This window comes from Syngnathus typhle, linkage group LG20 (genome assembly GCF_033458585.1).
Source record: "Syngnathus typhle isolate RoL2023-S1 ecotype Sweden linkage group LG20, RoL_Styp_1.0, whole genome shotgun sequence".
Lineage (NCBI taxonomy): Eukaryota > Metazoa > Chordata > Actinopteri > Syngnathiformes > Syngnathidae > Syngnathus > Syngnathus typhle.
Window position 1 is genome coordinate 1,500,208 of NC_083757.1, and position 20,517 is coordinate 1,520,724.

The 20,517-nt window shown below is 45.3% G+C and overlaps 1 protein-coding gene across 4 annotated transcripts; it reads right to left on the bottom strand.

Annotated features, from left to right (window-relative positions):
- Window positions 1-5,325: 5,325 nt before the first annotated feature.
- Window positions 5,326-20,260, bottom strand: trit1 (tRNA isopentenyltransferase 1). 4 transcript variants are annotated; one of them, XM_061266982.1, is made up of 11 exons: window positions 20,062-20,260; window positions 14,754-14,896; window positions 14,079-14,175; window positions 13,831-13,976; window positions 13,143-13,285; window positions 12,933-13,044; window positions 11,578-11,690; window positions 11,433-11,510; window positions 7,333-7,442; window positions 6,546-6,663; window positions 5,326-6,230 (listed from the first exon to the last, which is right to left on the bottom strand). In XM_061266982.1, the coding sequence occupies exons 1-11, from the start codon at window positions 20,218-20,220 to the stop codon at window positions 6,121-6,123; spliced, it is 1,329 nt and encodes a 442-aa protein (XP_061122966.1). In that variant the 5' UTR covers window positions 20,221-20,260; the 3' UTR covers window positions 5,326-6,120. The 4 variants fall into 4 exon arrangements, 3 of the variants coding, with proteins under 3 accessions (XP_061122966.1, XP_061122965.1, XP_061122967.1); XM_061266981.1 differs by having other exon boundaries at window positions 13,831-14,012; XR_009710662.1 differs by having other exon boundaries at window positions 6,210-6,230; window positions 7,275-7,442; window positions 13,831-14,012.
- Window positions 20,261-20,517: the final 257 nt, after the last annotated feature.

Below are 20,517 nucleotides of genomic sequence, written 5' to 3' on the forward strand. Positions count from 1 at the left end.
CTCCCATGATTTCCACTTAGTCAGTCAATAAGAGTCGTATTCAAAATAAAATGGATGAAAAAAAACAAAAGAGACTTAAAGAACTTAAAGCATTGCTGTACGTCAGATGTCTAGAGGCTTTTAGTCGACATTGATTTGATCTTTTAAATGATATTTTCTATACAGGGGTATGTGCACAAGCATAGTCTGTATAAATTAGATGGCATGTTGTACCAGGTCGGTCGGAGCCAACGTGTGTAAATAAGGTGTTTTTATTCATTTTTAATTGTTCAGTGATGCCGAAAAAGGGTGAAATGTGTCGTCTCAAATCACGTTGACCATGCGTCTGCCTAAATGGACCATCAGCCTTGCCGTAGTGGTAGGCGAGTTTTTTTCTCTTTTTTTTTTCATTTTCAGGGATTCAACTTTTATCATGGCAAATGAACTGGAAGGTGAAGGGAAGGGGTGAAAGCAGTGTGTGTGTGCATGTGTGTGTGTGTTGGGGTGGGTGGGATGGGTGATAGGCTATCCATTTGCTTGTTATTTTGTACATTTTGTGCAACAATAAACTTGTCATTTATTACATTCACCCGCTGATGTGTGTCATTGCAACATAACTTTTCATATTTTCTCAAATATTTTGTTATGTTTTATATATAGATATTGCATTCCTATTACTCGCCACTAGATGAGAGCAAAGGACTGCTTATGGATCATTCCACACAGAGGAGTCAGTGAGAGTTTAACATAAGAAAGGCATCAAGTCATGACCAAGGCGGCTGAGGACTTATATATTAGATGAAGAGAATCCACTGCGGTTGATTTGAACATACCAGTGGGAAGGGGAAGCACACAAATACACACATGGTGACTTGGGAGCTATGCTACTCTACAAAAAAAAAAAACGGCCTCGGTCCTGTAGGGAAAATATGCAAGCATACATAAATACAAGCGAGTAACTGCAATGCAAAACATGGTTAGTGGCGCAAGTCGTGTTTGCGTGTGTACCAAAATAAGTGTTCGTTTGGCAGCGAGCCCTAACTGTCAGGCCATAACAACAGAACCAGTCTATCTGCTTCCTAAATGGCACACATTCAACTTCAGGGCCTTTATTAGGTTCCATTAAATAAGGCCTGCATAATGTACAGTTGCTTTAATGAGCCGCCGTCGAGCAGCCATTTGAATACATATTCAAAAGTTAGATGAGCATGTTTACTGTTACTCTAAAAATGTCATCGGATATTCAAACACGTTCAGCTGAAACATTTTGCCCCGAAGCTGTGCTCCAGCTCTGAGTGCCGCTGCCGCCGCCGCCGCCGCCGCCGTTCCCCTTTGTTACACTTGAACCGCACATTAACCACCTCATTTGATCAACAGTCCGTCGTCGTTTCCCTCTGGGAGGTTCTCTTTCCCGCCTTGTAACCAAACGACTTTTTAAGGCACCGATCAATGTGAGGAGGGAAAAGAAAAACGCATTAGTGATTTTTATTTCTTTATGAAAAAAGCGTCTTGACATCCAATATTCCCATTAAGGATGCTCCAAATATTCTCAATGGGGTTGAGGTCTGGGGATTTTGACATCATAATTTTGTTTCTTCTTCTATCGCCTACCCATAGAACCTAAAGTGCCAACCGTATTTTTTTTTTTGATTACACAAGGCTTATATAATTCATTTAAGGTGGAAGTCATGGTGGTTATTTTCATAACATGGCAAAGAAAGGAACCAGTATAAACGTGTTGGGCCCGCTTCAGGCAACCTATCATCTCACTCTTCATCATTCCAAGCCCAAATATCACTCCTCCACTTTAGAAATGCATTTCTATGCAAGGCAAGCTGTTCCTAATATACTGCCTCTTTCCTGCAGCCAGGAAAAAAAAAGAAAATCAAGACATAACACCTCTCGTTGTTTTCGCGCCAGGACACATGGCTTTCTCGTGTTACACAACCTCGCCGTACCAGCAGATGCCATAGAAACCTGTCGCAGTTGTCGGACACACGTGTGTGGCGGCGCGCACATGCGTGCACGGCCGGGTCACCCTGCTTTCAAACAAAAGGCTGCGTTACGTGAAGGTGTGTGTGCTTCAACGTTGGGAACCACACAAATAGACACTCTCGCGCCATGACTTGGATAAAAGCATCAGGCCGTGACCTACAACAGGTGGGATACTTGATCCGATACAGCCGAGTTGCGCAACGCGTCCTATTGATTCTTTAGCATGCCCCCTTGTGTAATTGACCCTTTCTCCTACGAATATCGATTGCGCGCGCTGCGACACTCTCGACTACATTCTTATAACATTACGAAAAGACGCTTGGGGTATACTGACAAATAAAAATGTCGGAAACACTATGAAGTTAAAATCGAAAGCTAAAGAGAGCTGTTTTGTTGAGTGTGGCCCCGGAAGTGCTGGCCCTATAGGTGAAAATACAATCTATAAATTGTTTTAAATTCCCCCCAAAAAAATACAGCAAAGGGGTTTAAATCTCCAACTTGAATACAAAAGATAATAGACTCATCATAGACATGTCTGGCAGTGAATGCGTTAAGCGCTGCGGAAGGGGAGTCTCCCTGGACCGCCCATTCCGTCTTCCTTTGCATATCAGGCGGGAAAGCCGTGACGCTTTGTCGCCGCTCCGCCCCATAAGAGAGAAAAAAAAAACTAAAAAAAAAAAAGAAAACCTCCCACAAAACGCCGCACTGGCGGGAAAAAGAGCCGGCACCCGCCCGCCCACCCGCCACAAAGGAGGAAAGCCAGACATGCACTGCCTCTTTTGTCTCACTTGCAGACACACACACCAATCCTATATAAGGTCTGATAGAGGACACAAAGAAAGGTGAGCTACACAATAAAATAATAAGCAACCTGAGATTAGTCAGTGTGTCATGGGAATAGAGTTCAGTGGGTAGTTGGGGGGGAAAAACAGGAAGGCATGCTAGAGAGGGAGGGAAAAAGTACCCAACGGCCCCCCGAATTACATAACCGAGCAGGAAATGTGCAGCGCGGAGAAGGCGGTGAGCGAGCGAGGAGCCAACCGGGGAGAAACTAGCGGCAACCATGCGTCCGCTGCACCTATCAAACTTAATGGCTTGCCCCATCTAATCACATTTCTTCCTCTCGGCGTCCTGACGTTTTTATCTCTCATGGCCGCTACACATTACTGAGAAGGAGAAAAGTGGGGTTCAATGAGTTCATGCTGGCTCTTACACACACGCACGCACATGCATCAATAAGTGATAACCTGCTCTTGGATGCATACATCACCCCTCATGGGGACGTTAAGAAGACATTAGTGTGTGTGTGCTTGTGTAATCCATAATGCACACAATAAAGGAAGTGCGCACACAAAGCTGAGTAAGTCACACCTGAGAGTGTTGTGGTTCCCCGCGCAGTTACGCAATTTCCGAACGGTGATCCTGATAACTGCAAAACACCGAATGTTTCAAAGGTTGTAAATGATAAAAATACAATTAGCCTCATGCGTGTCATCGGGCAGGCCTCGCTGCGTGTCAGCACGTTTCCTCGTCTCGCCAGATGGCAGAGAGTGTTTAGGGCGATGGGATTAGAGATTTGGATTAACTTCAAATTACCTGGATGCTCAGTCACTGGATGACACACTACTATCTCGGGACGAGAAGGTAGTCGCCCTGAAATTTCCTCAATCTTCATCAAGTGTCATCATGTTACTTTTCTTTCTGGTTGCGCTAAAATCTGCTCACAAATGAAACAAGCATTTGAGGATCTTGTCTGCGTCTCCGCCATAGGCGCCCTGTGATATATCTTGGCTGCTGTGAAAAGCCAGACGCGCGAGCCAGAAATCTAGGGCAAACAGACTAGACGCACAATAAGTATCCTATAAGCTGCAGCCCGGCATTACATAACCAGTCCGCCGGGAAACCCCCCCCCCCCCCACTATGGGCCTCACGTATAGCGAGGGCCTTGACTTGAGCGTTTCATTTGTTTCCCAGACTCCAAATGACAGCATCTGAAATACCACAAATCCAACCCAAGCCACCCAAAAAGTGTTTTTTCTTTGCTGAGGATAAAGAATAGACGCTTCTGAGCGAGGCTCCACTGTCTGCTCCAAACATGGTATGGAAAAATTGCAATAAGTGGACTTGTAAAAGTCTTAAAGTGAGAGCTTATTTAAGTTGAGCGTGTAAGATTCACTGCGTCTGGCTGCGCAAATTACTAATTAGCCTTGTGACCTAGCATGCTGCGCTACTTTTACTCCCCCCCGCCCCCCTCTCCTGCAGGGGCATGTTCAGGTCAGACCTTGTGTCAATGAATCGCTGTGTTTTTTTTTTGTGTGAATGCCTCAAGGTGGCACAACAAACCAGCTGACAGGATACACATCCTTTTTTTTTTAAAAGAAAAAAAAAAAGTACTTAACAGCACATCACATGACTGGATGAATTCAAAGACTGAAAAATTGGAACATGACGTACAAAGACAACAGAAGGAGGAGGAAACAGCAGCTGGTAAGTTTGTATAAATAAAAAGCCTTCAACAAAAGGAAGCAAAAAAAAAAAAAAAGGACCAGGTTTTTAGTAAATAAAAAATAAAAAAATGCTGTTTCATGGCAACCTTTGTTACCTCTGCCAAGGATGTTTCCTGGTATGTCGGCCCACCCGTCAAGTGTAAAATTACACAAATCTTTTGTTAGCAACCTACTTCTGAATTTCCTCTGAATACAGATTTTTTTTTTCCGACTGCTGCTAGACTGGTTTCAATGATTGCAATTTAATTGAATCACAATTTAAGAACCTCTCTCAGGCGACAATGCGACTCCTGCACTGTACCGCTAAGTCAAAGCTTGAGACTTGACCCGATTTTTCAAAGTAGGACACACGTGCTTATTTACAGCTACGACAGCGCTCGGAAATGTTTGGAGCCCTGCGGGCGAGGAGCGAGGTGACCGGGTGAGGGCCGGGAATCTACGGGAAGAAGCGAGGAAGGGGAGGGGAGAGGCCACAGGTGACGAGAGCGGAACGGGAGCGCCAAAACAAAGGCCGCTCTGGACGGACGCCAGATATTGTGCAAGCGCTCTCACAGCCGTGCCGCTGCATAAACAAAGACGACTGGGGGAAAAAAAAGTCTCTCATCTCACTAACTCGAGCGACTTGAGTGTCACAACTCAGAGGACTTCCGCATTAGAGATGGAAAAGGCTAATTACCTCTGCCAAGGAGGAAGTTGAACTAAAACAAATGACCGTGAAGGAATTCTTGCACCGCTTTAGTGTAGCAAACAATTAGCATATCCCTCATGCTGTCAAGATGTTTGTGTAGCTGCCACTAAAATTAAAATAATTTGTTTTTGGAGGGCGGAAAATCACCCAATGATGTGAATGAATTGAAGCTTTTAATGTTTATTAAATATTCCAAGATGGGCTGCATCCAAAGTGAACAATTCGTGTGTAGTTAGATTTTACAGACAATTGAAGCAAAATAAAAAAAGGCACATTATTTCTTCAGGTACATGATGGAGGAGCTTGATTTTTCTCTTCCTTTTTCAATTCCTCCGGCCAGCTGTCCCAAAACTTTTGCCCAAGTAACGTATGGTCTGTTGTTGCATTGTCTCCGAAAATAGCGATGCCTCCCATTGTAAGTAGAAGATAAAGTGTGCTCCAAAGTCAAGATGTAATGCAAATATTTTCTTCCTGTTCTCAGTCCAAGTAGGTCCTTCATCCAAGGGTCAAAGTATGGGTGTCAAATCTCCTTTGGTGTGCTCCGTACAAAAATAGAATTATCAGTCAAAGAATGCTCAAATTGTCCTGGCTCCAAAAAAAATAAAAGAAAGGCAGCGTCATCTTTTCTTCCATTCCTCCACAGTTGTAATGTCAAACGTCCAAATCACTTTTTGTCCATATAATGTCTCTAGTGTACTTTTCCACAAAATTGAAGAAGAAAAAAATAATAATCCAAGCTCGGACGGAATCAAAACTCAAGTCTCCGTAATGAAGTGTGAAGTATAAATGATCCGACTAAACCCGGCATCTCGTGGAAATGTTGACATGAGCAGCAGCGGGAAAATGTAGTGCTGTGCGTTTCCATCGGAAAAAACATTCGAAGCGCAACCATGCGCTACGGAACTTAATGCACTTGCGGGTTGACGGTCTATACGGACCTTTTCAAAAATGTCAGTGTTCTGAGTTGGCGTCCTGTGAGGAGGATTCCGACCGCTTTGTCTCGGCATCGGACTTGAGCTTCTTCCTGACGTGGAAGTGGTGCTTCTTGGACTTGAGGTGAGCTGCAGGGGAGAGAGCTAGCTGCACGTGACGCTGATGTGACCCAACTCATACGGCCCGCCGTGATTAATCATTTAAAACGGACTAACCTATGCGTAGGAGTTAAGCAGCAAAATTCACCCGGTCTCAAGACGCGGCCAAGCGTCAAAATGGCCGGCACCTGAGATGGATGAATTTTGTCTGTCTAATTCATTTCCACGACGGAAAAATGAACCGGAATGCTGTGTTTGGACCAGTTGGGATGCACGGAAATATTAAAACAAAAAAAGGTTTGGGGTTGATAGTTTTAATTTTGTCACGCGGGTCCGCAGACTCACCGGCCCACTCCAGGTCGCCGATGATGACTTTGTCGCAAAGGTCGCAGGAGTGTCGGCTGCGTTTGTTGCTTTGCTCCTCCCCTTGTAGTCTGATTGGTGGAATAGCGGGCTCCTCGCCCTGATGAAAAATTATTTGGGGTGAGTTTACGGAAGGAAAAAAAAACCCTGCAATCGTTTTTTAGATATTTAGTGATACCCTTGCTTTGTTACGCGAAGGAAAATTGATTTTTTTTCCAGATTATTTCATTCTTTAGTAATCAGCAGTAGGACATAGGTGGTTTTCTACAAAAACGAGTTTCCGACCAAAAAGCAGAAAAAACAAACTTTCTGCCAAACTGCTTTTGTGAAACTATGAATAAATAAATAAATAAATAAATAAATAAATAAATAAATAAATAAATAAATAAATAAATAAATAAATAAATAAATAAATAAATAAATAAATAAATAAATAAATAAATAAATAAATAAATAAATAAATAAATAAATAAATAAATAAATAAATAAACAAATAAACAAATAAACAAACGAAACTATAAAATAGCAAAAACAAGACTTTTGATCAAATCTTTTACTCATATATTCCTAAATATGAATCAGGCCAAATATGAATCTTGCAGATTGAATTTGGAACATAGCCAAGGCTAAGTAGATGATTCACATAAGCATCAACTGTACTCAATGATTAGACAAAAATAATATAATGCATGGAGATGTTAAAAACGATACCTGCAGCTAATAAAGGAAGTCAAGCAAGAAAGACCAGTTGAGGCAAGAACGGCCCCACCTTGCAGAGACTGTCCAGTATCTGCAGTGCAGGGTTCAGCGCCGTCTCCTCCCATCTCGCCACATCCGTCACATCCAAGGCGTACACTGCTGGCACGCTGTCTCCGGGTCCTACCCACACACACACACACACACACGTGGGTCAATCTAGCACACATTAAGCACCCTACAAGGCCAAGCTGATTTATAGCCTGCACATAAAGATCCAGCATACTGATCAATCGTGCGCAGTAAAAAGAAAAAGGCCACTTCCATCCTTCGGCGAGCCACGCGTTTCATTATCAATTTGATGTGCTACGAATATCAAACGTGGATTATTTGACATCCGCTAGGTAACGAGCGAGGTGTTTCAAGGCAGCCGATACGGATCGGGCACATTATCGGCAAGCGTTTCCCGGCAGCGGCGACGCTGTCGGTGCCGCGCCCCATCGGCTCCGTCAACCTGCTGACTCACACCGGCTCGATAATGTCTCCTCCTCCGCTCCCCTTCCCCCCTCTCGGGTTTTCACTCATTCTCCAACAGTTCCACCCCTCCCCCCGTACGAGCATTCTGCGTGGGTCAGCAAGTCTCCCGGCTGGGCTGGGCCGGGCCCGAGCGGCAAATCCCCGCTCTGCTTGTCTGTGTGCATCCACAGCCACCGCCTGTGTTGGCTCAAGACATGCAGATGCACTGGAGGGGGGGGGGGGGGGTAGGGAGAAGCCTGCGGTGAAGGTGACCTTTAAGCGGAGGAAAACCGAGCACCTCCAAGCAAGACATAGTTCATACGATGCAAAGTATAAAGAGGAGACCTTTTTAATAACGAGTTAATTAGGTGACAGCAATGTGCGGGTAAAGGAATTAACTGGTCATAGCCAACGTGATTACGGGTTAATCCATTTCACACCCACGCAGTGAAGTGCATGTTAAAAAAAATACCGCCTCGCAGGCTAAACGGTAATGGACTAGATAAACGTTTGAGGAAACTCCGAGCAGGTTACTGTATACGGTATACAAAGAGGAAGAGTCTTTGTTGACGGTACAATCATAGGCAGGTGGCATAGCTGCAACGAACCTCCCCCTTAGGCGCTCCATTAAATGCTGCAACGGGCACGATGGGGAAGAAAAGCTTTCCACATATTAGACGGGACTTTGAAAGGGAACCCGAAAACCGGTGGTGATAAGGAATGGACAAACACGTGGAAAAAAAGAAGAAAGTAACACGGGAGACGCCACGCAGCTGCTCGCCCGTGTTGGAACAGTAGTCCACCTGTTGCCACCGAGCGTACCAGCAGTCATTTGTCAAGTTGTGTTTGGAGAGCATAGGGGAGAAGAAAAAAAAAAAAAAAGGCCCAACGGCCAGCTGCGCTTCGCTGGCCGCCATCCACGCTGAAGCACAACACACGGCTCCATTCACGACCGCCTTCCTCTTTCCTTCTGTTCCTCTTCCACTTTTGTCCCTTGTTTATCGCCAAACCGCTAGATGGACAATGAGGTCATCCATGCTTGTATAAAAAAAAAAAAAAATGGTTTACTTACAGGAATAATAAAGTAGTGTTAATCGGGTGCAGTCCACACAATGTAAAAGGCCATAGACAGCGATTCCACACAATCGGTGAGGCAACACATGTAGACAGATACTCTCACGCATCCTGTACGACAATTACAGCACCTTAATGAGTCACTAACACAAATAGTAGCAGATGGGTGACTTTCTCATGCTTTTAAATGGACAAGTGTCAACAAACATTCATCTGACAGGCCACATGGATCTACTCGGATGCATCCAGTGCCTCATTCGGTTTCCGTGGCAACGTGTGAGCTGAAAATGTGCATGTGTACAGTACACGCAAGGCTTCAAGGGTATAAACTTGCACCTGTTGCCAAGACTCGATCATATTACCTGCACCCAAGCTGTCCGTGTGTCACCTGTCTTCCCTTTATGCGTCGACTTCTTCTTTTTAACGCAAAAGATATTGACACCCTTGTTACTTAATGCTCACGAGTCCCCCCCCCCCGCCAAAATACACCTGGGTATGGTTACGGCAACAAAGCGTGAGCGCGCCAGTCCCTTTGGGATTGAAATGAAAACACCCGTCAAGTCACTGCTGCATAAAAAGTTAACATTAAAAAATTACAGATAAGTCAGTGAATGAAATGGACCGCACACATACGCTATACATGCAACACAAGGATAAAAGCCATGAATTGATTTTGAGCTTTATGACCTGCTTACTCGTTCTTACTTGCCGCAGGAAAAGCCTTATCTGGAAAAGTAGGTCAAAGTCGTACCTTACAGGCAGGTGTGTGCGTGCTTTTGGTTTATTTACGCCTTTCGTGGCTCTTTGAGGGCGTTTTGTCATCCTCGCTCGTCTTTGACCCACTCAGCTAGACACGCTCTCGACGGCCCACATAGCCCCCCGCCGGCGAACCCGATTTCCCCGAGTCTGTGTGGTCGGGGCAAATTCCCGGCGGCTTCGTAATGCTTCAGGAGATTAGCCTGCTCAAATGCCGTGCGAGTGTGTTGGGCTCAAAGGGAAAAGAGGTCAGTCGTCAGAGAAAGAATTGGATAGTCAAAGTGGCAAGACAATGAGAGGTGACAAATTGACTATACCTTGAAAAAAGGCACTATGTAATTGCTTGTATGCAAACAGTTGGCTCACTGGAGTGTTTGCCCTGCCAGTCAAGTATGAAATTACAAAACCAAAGACGGAAAGTCCCGATTATTTGTGGTTTAGGATTCACAAATTCACCTAGTATTTAATTAAGGAAGTGTGTTGAAGTGACACATCTTACCTAATAGACAAGCTTTGTAGGTTGGGTTAGGGTTTAGCCTGGGTTGCTGCGGAGAGTCTTCACCTCATTTATTTGGAAATATAAGGTTATAAAGTGATCTGAAAATAATATATGCGTATTATTTTATATATATTATATTTTTTTTATCTTATTTTTCACAAATGGCAGAGGCGAATATTGTGAATCTTTCTGCCTGAGTTCGTTGACATTCCAAAAATGCATGACATCATTTTTGATGTGTGGATGTTTTGGATCATGAATCCAAAAGTGGCTTTTCCAAAAAAGGCATTTGGACTCAAGAGGTGTTTCTGCCTCGATGGCAGTGCTCACATATCAGATGGTAAAGCAGAGGATTTGCCAATATTAAATGCAGAAAGTTGATCTTATCCGTTAGCTGACAAGTGGTTCCCGCAAAAAGATTAGCGTCCAAAAAAGCCACGCGTGCAAGTTTGCGAGAGCGTGGACGAGTTCAGACGGATTACGTACGTATGTCACACGCATGTGGCGCTGACCAGATGGTATGTGCAGGCGCTATGAGGGAGCGCCAAAGACGGAGGTTGAGGGCCTGGCGCGCTTTAAGCCGTTTGGGTCTAACGGGATTAGGCGGCTGGGTTGCTTTAGGCTTTGGTGCCGGTGGGACTCAGGAGCAAGCAGGATCCCACCTTACACCACAAGAACGTACACACGCCAAACCACCAGTTGATTTTGGCCGAGCTGTGTTTGTTTATGCAGTTTTTAGTGTCGCTGACAGTGGCAGGTAATCGACCATAAAAGCCAGTTTCTGTGGATTTGATGACACCTGGGACCCGGAGGCGAGGGGGGTGGGGGGGGGGGGGGGGGAAGCTTCCTGAAGTTCAACCTGAATGGATGGATTTGAAAGCTGGAATGCATTTATCAGCTTTTTACAAACCTGCACGAGTAAAAAGGAGACTTGAAATGAGCTTGTTTTAAGGGAGCGGGCTTTTCCAATGCAATTGAACCACTGCCGACCCGATAATAAAAAATTCTAATCTAATATATGATAAATCGCCTACTATAGTTATAATATTTTTAAAATGCATTAAATAAATATAAGCAAAATAGGTTGGGCCAACCTAATTATATGTTGTGTCAACATCGCTTAAACAAACATCATTAGCAAAGAAAATATTTGTTTAATCAGCTCTGGAAGTATGAAAGCAAACAGGATCATCAAACACTCGGAAAAAAACTGGTTGTAAGTAAGCACCGTGTGTGTGTTTGTGTGTGTGAGTGACACAACCGCAAACCTCACAGCGCTAATATGAATGGATATATTCATCTTGCATCTTGCAAGAAGAAGAACTTACGTTTGAGGAAGCGGTTACGGACCCATTTATTTTGCTTGCGAGCGTAGCGTCGGGTCGCAATCTTCAAAGCTTCAACACCTAAAGTGAGATTGAAAGGGAAGCGGTTAAGTACAAAAGATGCAAGAGCATTCCAGAACACGCGGACCTTTTTTTCGGAGTGCGTCTTTTTCCTCCTGGGTGCTGTTTTCAGGCGCCGTCAGGTAGTCGTGGAATTCTTTGAAACCGATCGACTGGAAGATCCCGTGTTGGTAGTTTTGACTGCGAGGAGGAAACAAGTGCTTAAAACAAACTGGGAAATTTTGGTGACATCATTTTGGGATCTTCAGGTAAGCTCACCCTTGAACATCCTTGAATGACAAGTATCCATGTATCAATAAAAAAGCGGCAAGAAGGTTGGGCATAAAAGGATCAACACACCCATCACGACCTTTCTAGACAGCTTTAATTTCACCTTCCCGTCTTCCGTCTGGGTTTTTTTTTTTTCACCCTCCCCGACCGAGCGAAGAATATTAGAGTGAGAAGACGCCAGGTCCTTCAAGGGACGCGGTGACATTAAAACACTGAGTAGGTCCGACAGAAAGCAGCTGCTTGTCCTCGCCAGACAACGTCGGCAACAATTGGCTCGAATCATCCCCGATTTGAGAAGAAACGCCTGCGTGAGCTCACTCTGTACCTTTTGTGATGATCTATGTCCCGCAACCTGGCCTCTTTCAGATCTGCTAAAATAGCAGCGTAATCTAATTTCAACACCGAGGAAGCGGTCGCTTGGGGGGAACAGTTCGATTGACCCCCTGTGCTACTCGGGACGAGGAAATTGGCAGAATAAATTGGCGGAGGCGGCGCAGGACCGAGACAGAAATCCGAGAATAGCGACAGAGCGCAGGAAATGTCGATTCAACGGAGGGTGAAAAGCAACAACGGAGGACAGGGGAGGGAGATTTGACCTTGATGTCTTGCGGTACAAGGGGGGTGGGGAGCCATAAGAGGAGAGGAGTTGCAGACTGGGGGGAGAAGGAGGAAGGGGAGTAAAGTGCCTGCCTGATCATATTGCTGATATGCTACAAGAGAAGCTTGTGGACTGAAATGGTGGCATGGAGAACAAGCGGCTTCTAGGGAAGTGTCCCACTCCCACTTTCACTCCCACACAAGAATGAAAAGCAGCAACTGCTGGTGGCCATCCCCATTGTGTCCTCCAGCTCTCAGGGTACGGTGTGACCTGTCAAGACTGGGAAGGCGGGTATAAATAATAGCACGGTCGCTTGGCTGAGTTTGCCGCCGCGCTGGTTTCAAGGAGAAGAAGAGATCCTTCCGACGTGATGGATCATTAATTTCCAGAGGGAGATGGGGAATGTAGTCTTGAACTTGATGGACCGACAAATCCGCTCACTAACTTGAGGAGATGGTTAGCAAGATTTGGGAAAAAAATCGGTTGAGTTGGATATCGATGCTGATTGAAAGTAAAATTGACATGTTTTTTTTTTGCTGCATTGATTTTCTCACCTGTCATTCCGCACTTTCTGCTGATTGAAGCGGACATGGAAGTCCCTGAGCTCCTCTATCAAGCCGACTGACAACATCTCATCGACACGAGCGTCCAGGCGCTTGTCCAGAGCTGAAGAACAAAGAAATAATGAGGAGGATAACATAGGGCTACAACTGTGGTGGGGATCCATCCATTCGTTCATTCATCCATTCAATGGCCACCCTTACCGTTCATGTCGGCGTGGAGCCAAAAGATGCAAGGGTCCGGGTACCTTAGCGGACCCCCCAGAGCGGCGCCGCCCTGTTGGCCTCTCTGCTCCTCCAGCCATGAGCTATGAGGAACGCCTGTTTCTTGGTGGATCTGCAGGCTTCTGTGGAGCCAGAGAAGAAAGAGAGCCTTAATAATACATAGAGATACACAACATGTTTTTTTATGAATTCAATACACGTCCTTGGAATCGACAACACTAGAAATCTTCTTAGTAGCGTGATTGGTTGGCTGGCCTGCATTCAGTAAATAACAGAGAAGAGACGGCGGACAGAAGCGGCAGCAGGAGCAAGAGCAGGAGCAGGGTAACCTAACCCGCATTGCACAAAAGACCTGAGTGCGCAAACTGCAACTCGTCAAATGTGTGTGCCGTGTCTCTCACTGCCTGCCGCTGAGAACTGAGCATTAGCAATTATATTATAATACCGTAATTTTCGGACTATAAGTCGCCCCCCCACCCAAACTACGAAAAAAAGAACGCGATTTATAGTCCGAAAATTACGGTAATATAATATATATATTTATTTATTTTATATTTAGCTCATATTTATTTGAATATAATTATATTATTTTATGTATTGTTATATTATCAAATAGTATGGCCTCTACGGATTCCATCGTGTTATGAACATTAGCAGTACGGATTACCTGGCAATTTTGCGCTTGTCGTTGGGGTGCAACAGGGCGGCCATTTTGGGGTCCACTTCCATCAGTCGCTTGTGCAGTTCGGCTCCTTCCAGTTTCTCCAGTTCCAACTTCCTGTCCGTGTCTCCATCCCCCTCTAAATCGTCCCGCTTCATAGACACCACGGGGAAATGGACAACATATTTCTATGAATAAAAATTGGAAATGACAGTCATGAAATGCTTTGATGATTAGTAAGCAAAAAAACTCACCCCAGCGTCGAGCAGGACTCGCCACAGCAGGGACTCAATGTAATAATTTGTTCCTCCAACAACGATGGGCAGTTTATTCTGATGATGCATGTCATCGATGTCGGATAGCGTTAAGGGAAACGTAGCTAACGTCTGTCCTGGTTATTATTATCGTTTGCAGAGAAATATTCCCGGGAACGAAATCAAAAACAAATTTCCATTTGTAAATTGAATTCTTATGAAAGCGTATGATGATGTCAGTACGCCCGCTCAACACACGTGCCGCTTCACCGCTTCACCCTTCCAACGTTCCGGGCCTGACTTTTTTGTTTGTACCTCCTCTTATCTGTATTTACACCATTTATTTCCCGGTCCGTTCCTCTCAGTAGGTTCCAGTCACTCACAGGCTATTCTTGGAGCTGCCGCATCGCCCTCGTCACATCAGCGAGTGGGTGAGTAAGTGAAGAGTGACTCGCTGTGTGTGCTTTTCTAATCATACAGCCTCCTCCCTCCACATCTGTGCGGCAAGCGGCTCCCCGCAGATTGCCCCAGCGACACCTTTTTCCTTTACAGTACAAGCACAAAGCATCCGTCCTATTAGTTGGAGCCGAATCGACTCAACTCTCCTCTCTGGAAGAGGCGCTTATTAATCAAAGAGGTGACAAGAGGTGGGAGGGGAAGACAGTAGGGAAGGATATTAGAGAAACAGCTTTGTTCCTGAAGTCCACCACCGTGTAGTTGCTAACCAACGGGTCCACGAAGCCGATCATGTGATGGAGGCACTGGGCGCGCTCCTCGGCCGTCACTTTGTTGGTGATGATGTCGAGACCGTGGTACACCTAAGAGGGGAGAATAAGGAAATCGATTAAAAGGAAAAAAAAAAAGTCAAGTATCATAGCAAAACGAGCAAAACATACATTGGAGAAATATTTTAGCTTAATGCTAGCATACAATGCAAAACACCATAGAGAGGCTAATGTAAGACTTGAATTGTTTGTGCAACGGCACGAGGTGCAGGCAGCATCGGTGCGAGTCCACGTGAAACGGCTTGACATGTGACACCACACGCCACCTCTGACCATTTGACATCACGCAATCAGCTGGTAGTTGGGGTGGGCGGGCAGGGGGGTCTCCCTGCAGGAATGTGACAGCAGGATGTCAAAGTCTTGCAGTTTTTTCACTTTTTATGACCTTAGCTTTTATCACTGCACTATTTCCTGGAATCCGCGAAAGACATAAGCAAGAGTTGATAGTGACACTAGAAGACAAATTTGCCACAGGAAGGTCTCACTGCAGTTGTAGCTCGTGCATAATGGAAGAGCGGCTGGGGGTTTGGATTCCAGTTACCTCACCGAGGTGTCAAGGCTGCGACGTCGACGCTTTGACGAGTGATTTTGAAACCGCTTAACTCGCGCATGGCCAACTGAACATTTCGCAGCCGAGTGCCGGATTTTGATTGATTGCTCGTATCAGATTTGCGGGCGGAAGATACTTTCTGGTTGAAATATAGACGCCTGATGTGTTGCCCGGCAGACTTTTTTTTTGTCAATGATGGGTGCTTTGGATGCCTGTGGCCTTTGCCCCCTGGCTTAGCGGTCATATTGGTTCATGGAAAAAGACTTGGTGCCATTTTCTTCAATAACAAAAATCTGGCATTTGAGGGTGTGTAGACTTTTTCTATCCAACGTATGTGCGTGTGTATTGGTTTTGGAGTGTGCAGCATGATGGGGCAGAGCAAGCCGGGCCCGATAAATTATTCACTGATTCACCGCACGACACCGCCGTCAGCCACAGGAGGAGTGGATAGATGCACGGATGAATGCATGGACGGATGAACGGATGTCTGAAGCTTTAGTCCAAAGAAACTTGGCGGGGAGGAAGAAGAAAAACGGCAATAAAGCCGCCAGAGAGACTCGAGGAGCGCTGTGTACTTGTTAGAGAGAACAGGATGCTTCCCATCCATTTTCACACGTTATCCATCAACATCCTGCCCGCCTTTCCTTTTCCACTTTGCTCACCATCTTTTCTGACAGGAGCGAGATTTCGGCATTTTTCTTTAAACCAATCTTGAAGAAAAAAAAAAAAAATCCAATTTCCACTTTGAAGACTTAAAATTGACTTTTGGGGTTTGTATCCAAATATTTTGAAGTGATAAAAACACTCTGGAAGCTTTTTTCTTCTCAATTGTGGAAAATATCAGCCAACTCGCTCACCTTTGCCCATGCTTGGATGCGATGAGACAATGAGCTCAGTGTCTGGACTAGTCCAAGAGGGCCTGCGGTGGGCCGTCATGGTCCAAAACAGCTGTTCCGTTGGCGCACGGAGGAGACAAGGCGGAGGAGGAAGAGAGAGAGAGCGGGAAGGATAAACATTCATTGAGAAAATAGGAGTCGGGATGAAACCACAAGAGGATGGAGGGGCGGAGATAAAGCCAGCAGGCTTCACAGCACTACGCCTCATTTCATACAGTGAGCTAATGATGATGCCAAAGATATCATCTGGCTTCCTGCACTTTACAATAAGAGTGGTTTTTTTTTTAAGGTGCTGAGGGCAGACACGACTTAAATGTCAGCAGACACCCTTTGTGCCAGACCACTATCAAAAATCAGCTCCAAAAAAAACGTATTTATTACTGGGGCCGATATGAGTTTTTTCTAATCAGCGAAAAAAAAATTAATGATGATAATAATGCTGGGTTCATTTTCATGATGGAAAAATCGCCACAAACTTTGCCATCTACCGTATTTTCCGCCCTATAAGGCGCACCTAAAAACCTAAAATTTTCTCAAAAACCAACAGTGCGCCTTATACTCCGGTGCGCCTTATATATGGACCAAATTCCCAAATTTAAACTGGCCCAAAGCATTGTGTCATGAAATCAATCATAAGTGGCCCGCTGAAGACTATGAATCATGACTCAAAAAGACTATGGATCATTATTTTATGATTATAAAGTAATTTGTTCCGTCTGAAGTTGAAATAAAAAAGATAAAATGGAGAATGATTTGATTTGGATTAAAAATCTGACATGATGCATTAATGGTGCGCCTTATAGTCCGGTGCGCCTTATATAAGGATAAAGTTTTAAAATGGGCCATTCATTGAAGGTGCGCCTTATAGTCCGGTGCGCCTTATAGGCCGGAAAATACGGTAATTTAAAAATTTGAAAAGCCAAAATTCTATGTTCTGGTATTCAGCTTTTAATCCCAACCACTTTGCTAATTTAAAGAAAGTCAGTGCGGCGATTGGAAAATTGTTGATTTACTTTACAAGCTGCCCTAATGATGCAAAAGCCGGTGGCCACGCTGGTTTAATGTTTGCGTGGGACCTCAAGTACATGATCACCACCCCCACTGCATCTTCTTCCTCAATCTAATCCTTCCATCTCCTCTCTCTTACTCTCTGTGGGGAATGGCCCAGTAATGCCAGACTAATAAATCATTCATGCCGTTGTCCGTCCTGCCTCCTCCTCCATCCATCCATCCATCCATCCCGCCACGCATCCACGCGTTACTGTAGCAGCCGCCGCCTCAATGAAAGCGCACGAGCGTGGCGAAAGGAAACGACGACGGCCCTCTGCCTTCGCTCCGTTCCAACGCGGGATCCGATAATTCATCGGGAAATGTGACGGAGGCGCGTACGTCACCAGCGCAGACAGGTCATAGTCACAGTAGACGTGATGGTGGGAGGGAGAGAGAGGATAAATAAGTGCCAACTGGAGGATGTGTTTCATACGTCGATGAGCAGCCGGTGCTGCACATCCGGATAGTCACCACGAAAAAAAAAAAAAAACATGGCCAGCCTGCAAACTGATCACGAGGCGGCGGCGCTGGTGACAAAATGACCTCTGACATAGAAAGCAACGCAGCAGCTTTTAAACCCAAGCATGCGTGAAGTAAACGGTCAGCGCCGCCCGTCTCCCCCTAAAGGCTCTCGGACACACGCATGACCCGTTCGGTTAACCCGAGGGCGGCACCCTGCCCGCACACGCAGAAAAGACACGGATTTTTGGGTAACAATATCTTAGTTAACATACGTGACTGACTTGCATGTGATGAATAAAATGATTTTTTTCGGGGAGCGGGCGGGTAGACTTTGGCCAGCTCATTTAGCGGGTGGCTCGGTGTCGTGAACTAGTGACCCAGTTCCATCTGAGGGCTGCGTGCACTTTGATGAATTACCAGCGTCTGAAAAATGGGCTCCAAGACCCCACGAGGGTCCCCCGGACCCCCGCTTTGGGAATCGCCCGTTTGTTGATAGTACAGCCAAACATTGAGTGCTATGGATAGCATGTTCATTTAATGAGGGAATAATACCTCCCTGCGTGTTCAATGGAGTGTGGGGAGAGGGGGGGGCGCCAAGAGGGGGCGTGATCGCAACACAATGGGAGCGTTAGGGACTGTGGGAACCGATTTTATCCGGGACAATGGGCACTTCCCAGCGGCCATTCACTATCAGCCGCCGGGTCGGCGTAGCGCGGCGCTGAATATGCACCAGCTCAGCACAATGCCGCTTTCTCCCAAACAAGCCTAGACTGTTTCCTATCCCAAAGACAACACGGGTCCAGCTCGCACCCGAACACAGTCCTCATTCTCAGATGAACGGTCTCGGCCTCTCCCGTCACGTCCGCATGGGGCAACACAAAAACAGCAGGAGCGCGTGGTTAAAGTCGGCCATTTAATGGCAATCATTGGCGTTGGAGCGTGCGCCAACCAGGCGCGAACGGAACCCCGTCATGTTTTTTGCGGCCCTGTGGTTGCCATGGTGATGGAGCCTGACAACCAAACAGAGGATGGAGAAAAAGCGCTCACAGGAGATGCTTCGTTCTTATCTATGAAAACACACACCGTAAAAAACAGAGATGTAGGCAGCAGGGCTTTTCTGGGGCTGAGCAGTGGTGGGAGCATTTTGATCATTCATAAAATAGTTACCCATAGTGAGGGAAAAAAATCAATTTTAGGGATAAAACATTGGTCATTATACACATTGTATACAAAAGTCAATTTCCCATGATATAGTATATCAACTTAAATAAATATAAATGTCAGTTTGTGTCATTACAAAATAAATTTGGACAGATAACGGCCTCTCTTCAGGTGAACCAGGATTACCTTTAATAGGTGCTTGGTACATTCCACAGTTAAGTCACTAAAGGAGGAAATAAAGTCCAACAAATGACTGATGATTAAATATGAAAGAAAAACAAGTCCACTCTCAGCTTCACTTTTTACAACGGTGCCCATATCTGCCCTTGGATGTGCTTTTGCTTCTCTGGCTCTCGTCACCATAAATGTGAATCTACAGGAGCACTCCAAATGTCACGAGCTGTTGGATTGAGATGCAATTTAGAGGAAGTCAAGTCAAGAAGTTCACAGTTAAGACATACGTGGCTTTCATTTTCATAGATAGCATCCAGGATGCTCTGGTTACCATGGTAACAGTACTGTCTCCAGTAACTTACCTTTTTGCGGCATGTTTCCACTTAATCATCAGCAACGCGATCATACATTCATTTGGGCATAAGGTCTCTACAACTATGAAAAATGATTTTGACAGCAAAATCCACTGCATATTTTTAAAAGGTGCTATCAATCAACATTAGATGAATGGAGCAATCCACCCGGCCCCTGTCCATAACAAAATGGTACCGTCCGGCCGTTCGTCGTGCTATACGTAATCTCCGGGGTATGTCTCCCAAAAAAACCCCAAATGTTTTTCCCCCCACGTGTAGTTAATCTTGTGTGGTATGCATAAGTAAATTTAATTGTGCACCTATTTATTAAAAAGAAAATAGGCGCATGCACATGCAGGATTCGTGTCGACGTGGGAGGTTTGTTTGTCTTCATTCTTGCAGCAAAAATCAACCTTTTACTATGACCGGGGGCAACATAAGTCATGCATGCATTTGTTTAGGGACGTTAAATGTCATTCTTTAGCCTTGTTGTCTTATTTAAAAACATGTCACTCCAAGTGACGTCTTGCACCGCGTTGTCATGCATCTTACCTGCATGGAATCGGCGCTAATGATCTCTCCCCGAAGTCGTTTTCCAATCTCAATGGCTAACTTTGATTTCCCGGTACCAGTGGCTCCTAAAATGACCACCAAAGACGGCGAAATCGCTCCCCCCAAGGCACGCTTCATGCAGCGAGTGGACGCCGCCATGATGCCTCGCTGTAGCCAGGCGGACTCTAACACGCATGCGCGGTTTCCGTAAGGGAGGCGCGTCTACGTTGCTGGGCAACAGGCAGCCGTTGCCACGGTAACACCAAACGAGCGTTTCCTCTTGTAGTCCACCCAAATGATGTTTAACATTTTTTTAATTCATTTTTAATTCTACCCTCAAAAAGAATAGGAAATTATTGGAGGAAATTTGCCAATAAGTATCAAAGAACTGTTCACTTGAATTAAAAATAATTCAATAACATAAAAGTGTTTATAATCAAATTTGTCAAAGCAAAG

What these genes read in the sequence shown, in the direction of transcription:
- trit1 (XM_061266981.1), bottom strand. Translation starts at nt 20,220, where the DNA reads ATGGCGGCGTCCACTCGCTGCATGAAGCGTGCCTTGGGGGGAGCGATT. An exon ending in TTAGCGCCGATTCCATGCAG is followed by an intron (nt 14,897 to 20,061) that starts GTAAGATGCATG and finishes CTCCCCTCTTAG; the next exon opens with GTGTACCACGGTCTCGACAT. An exon ending in AACAAAGCTGTTTCTCTAAT is followed by an intron (nt 14,176 to 14,753) that starts ATCCTTCCCTAC and finishes GCTATCCGACAT; the next exon opens with CGATGACATGCATCATCAGA.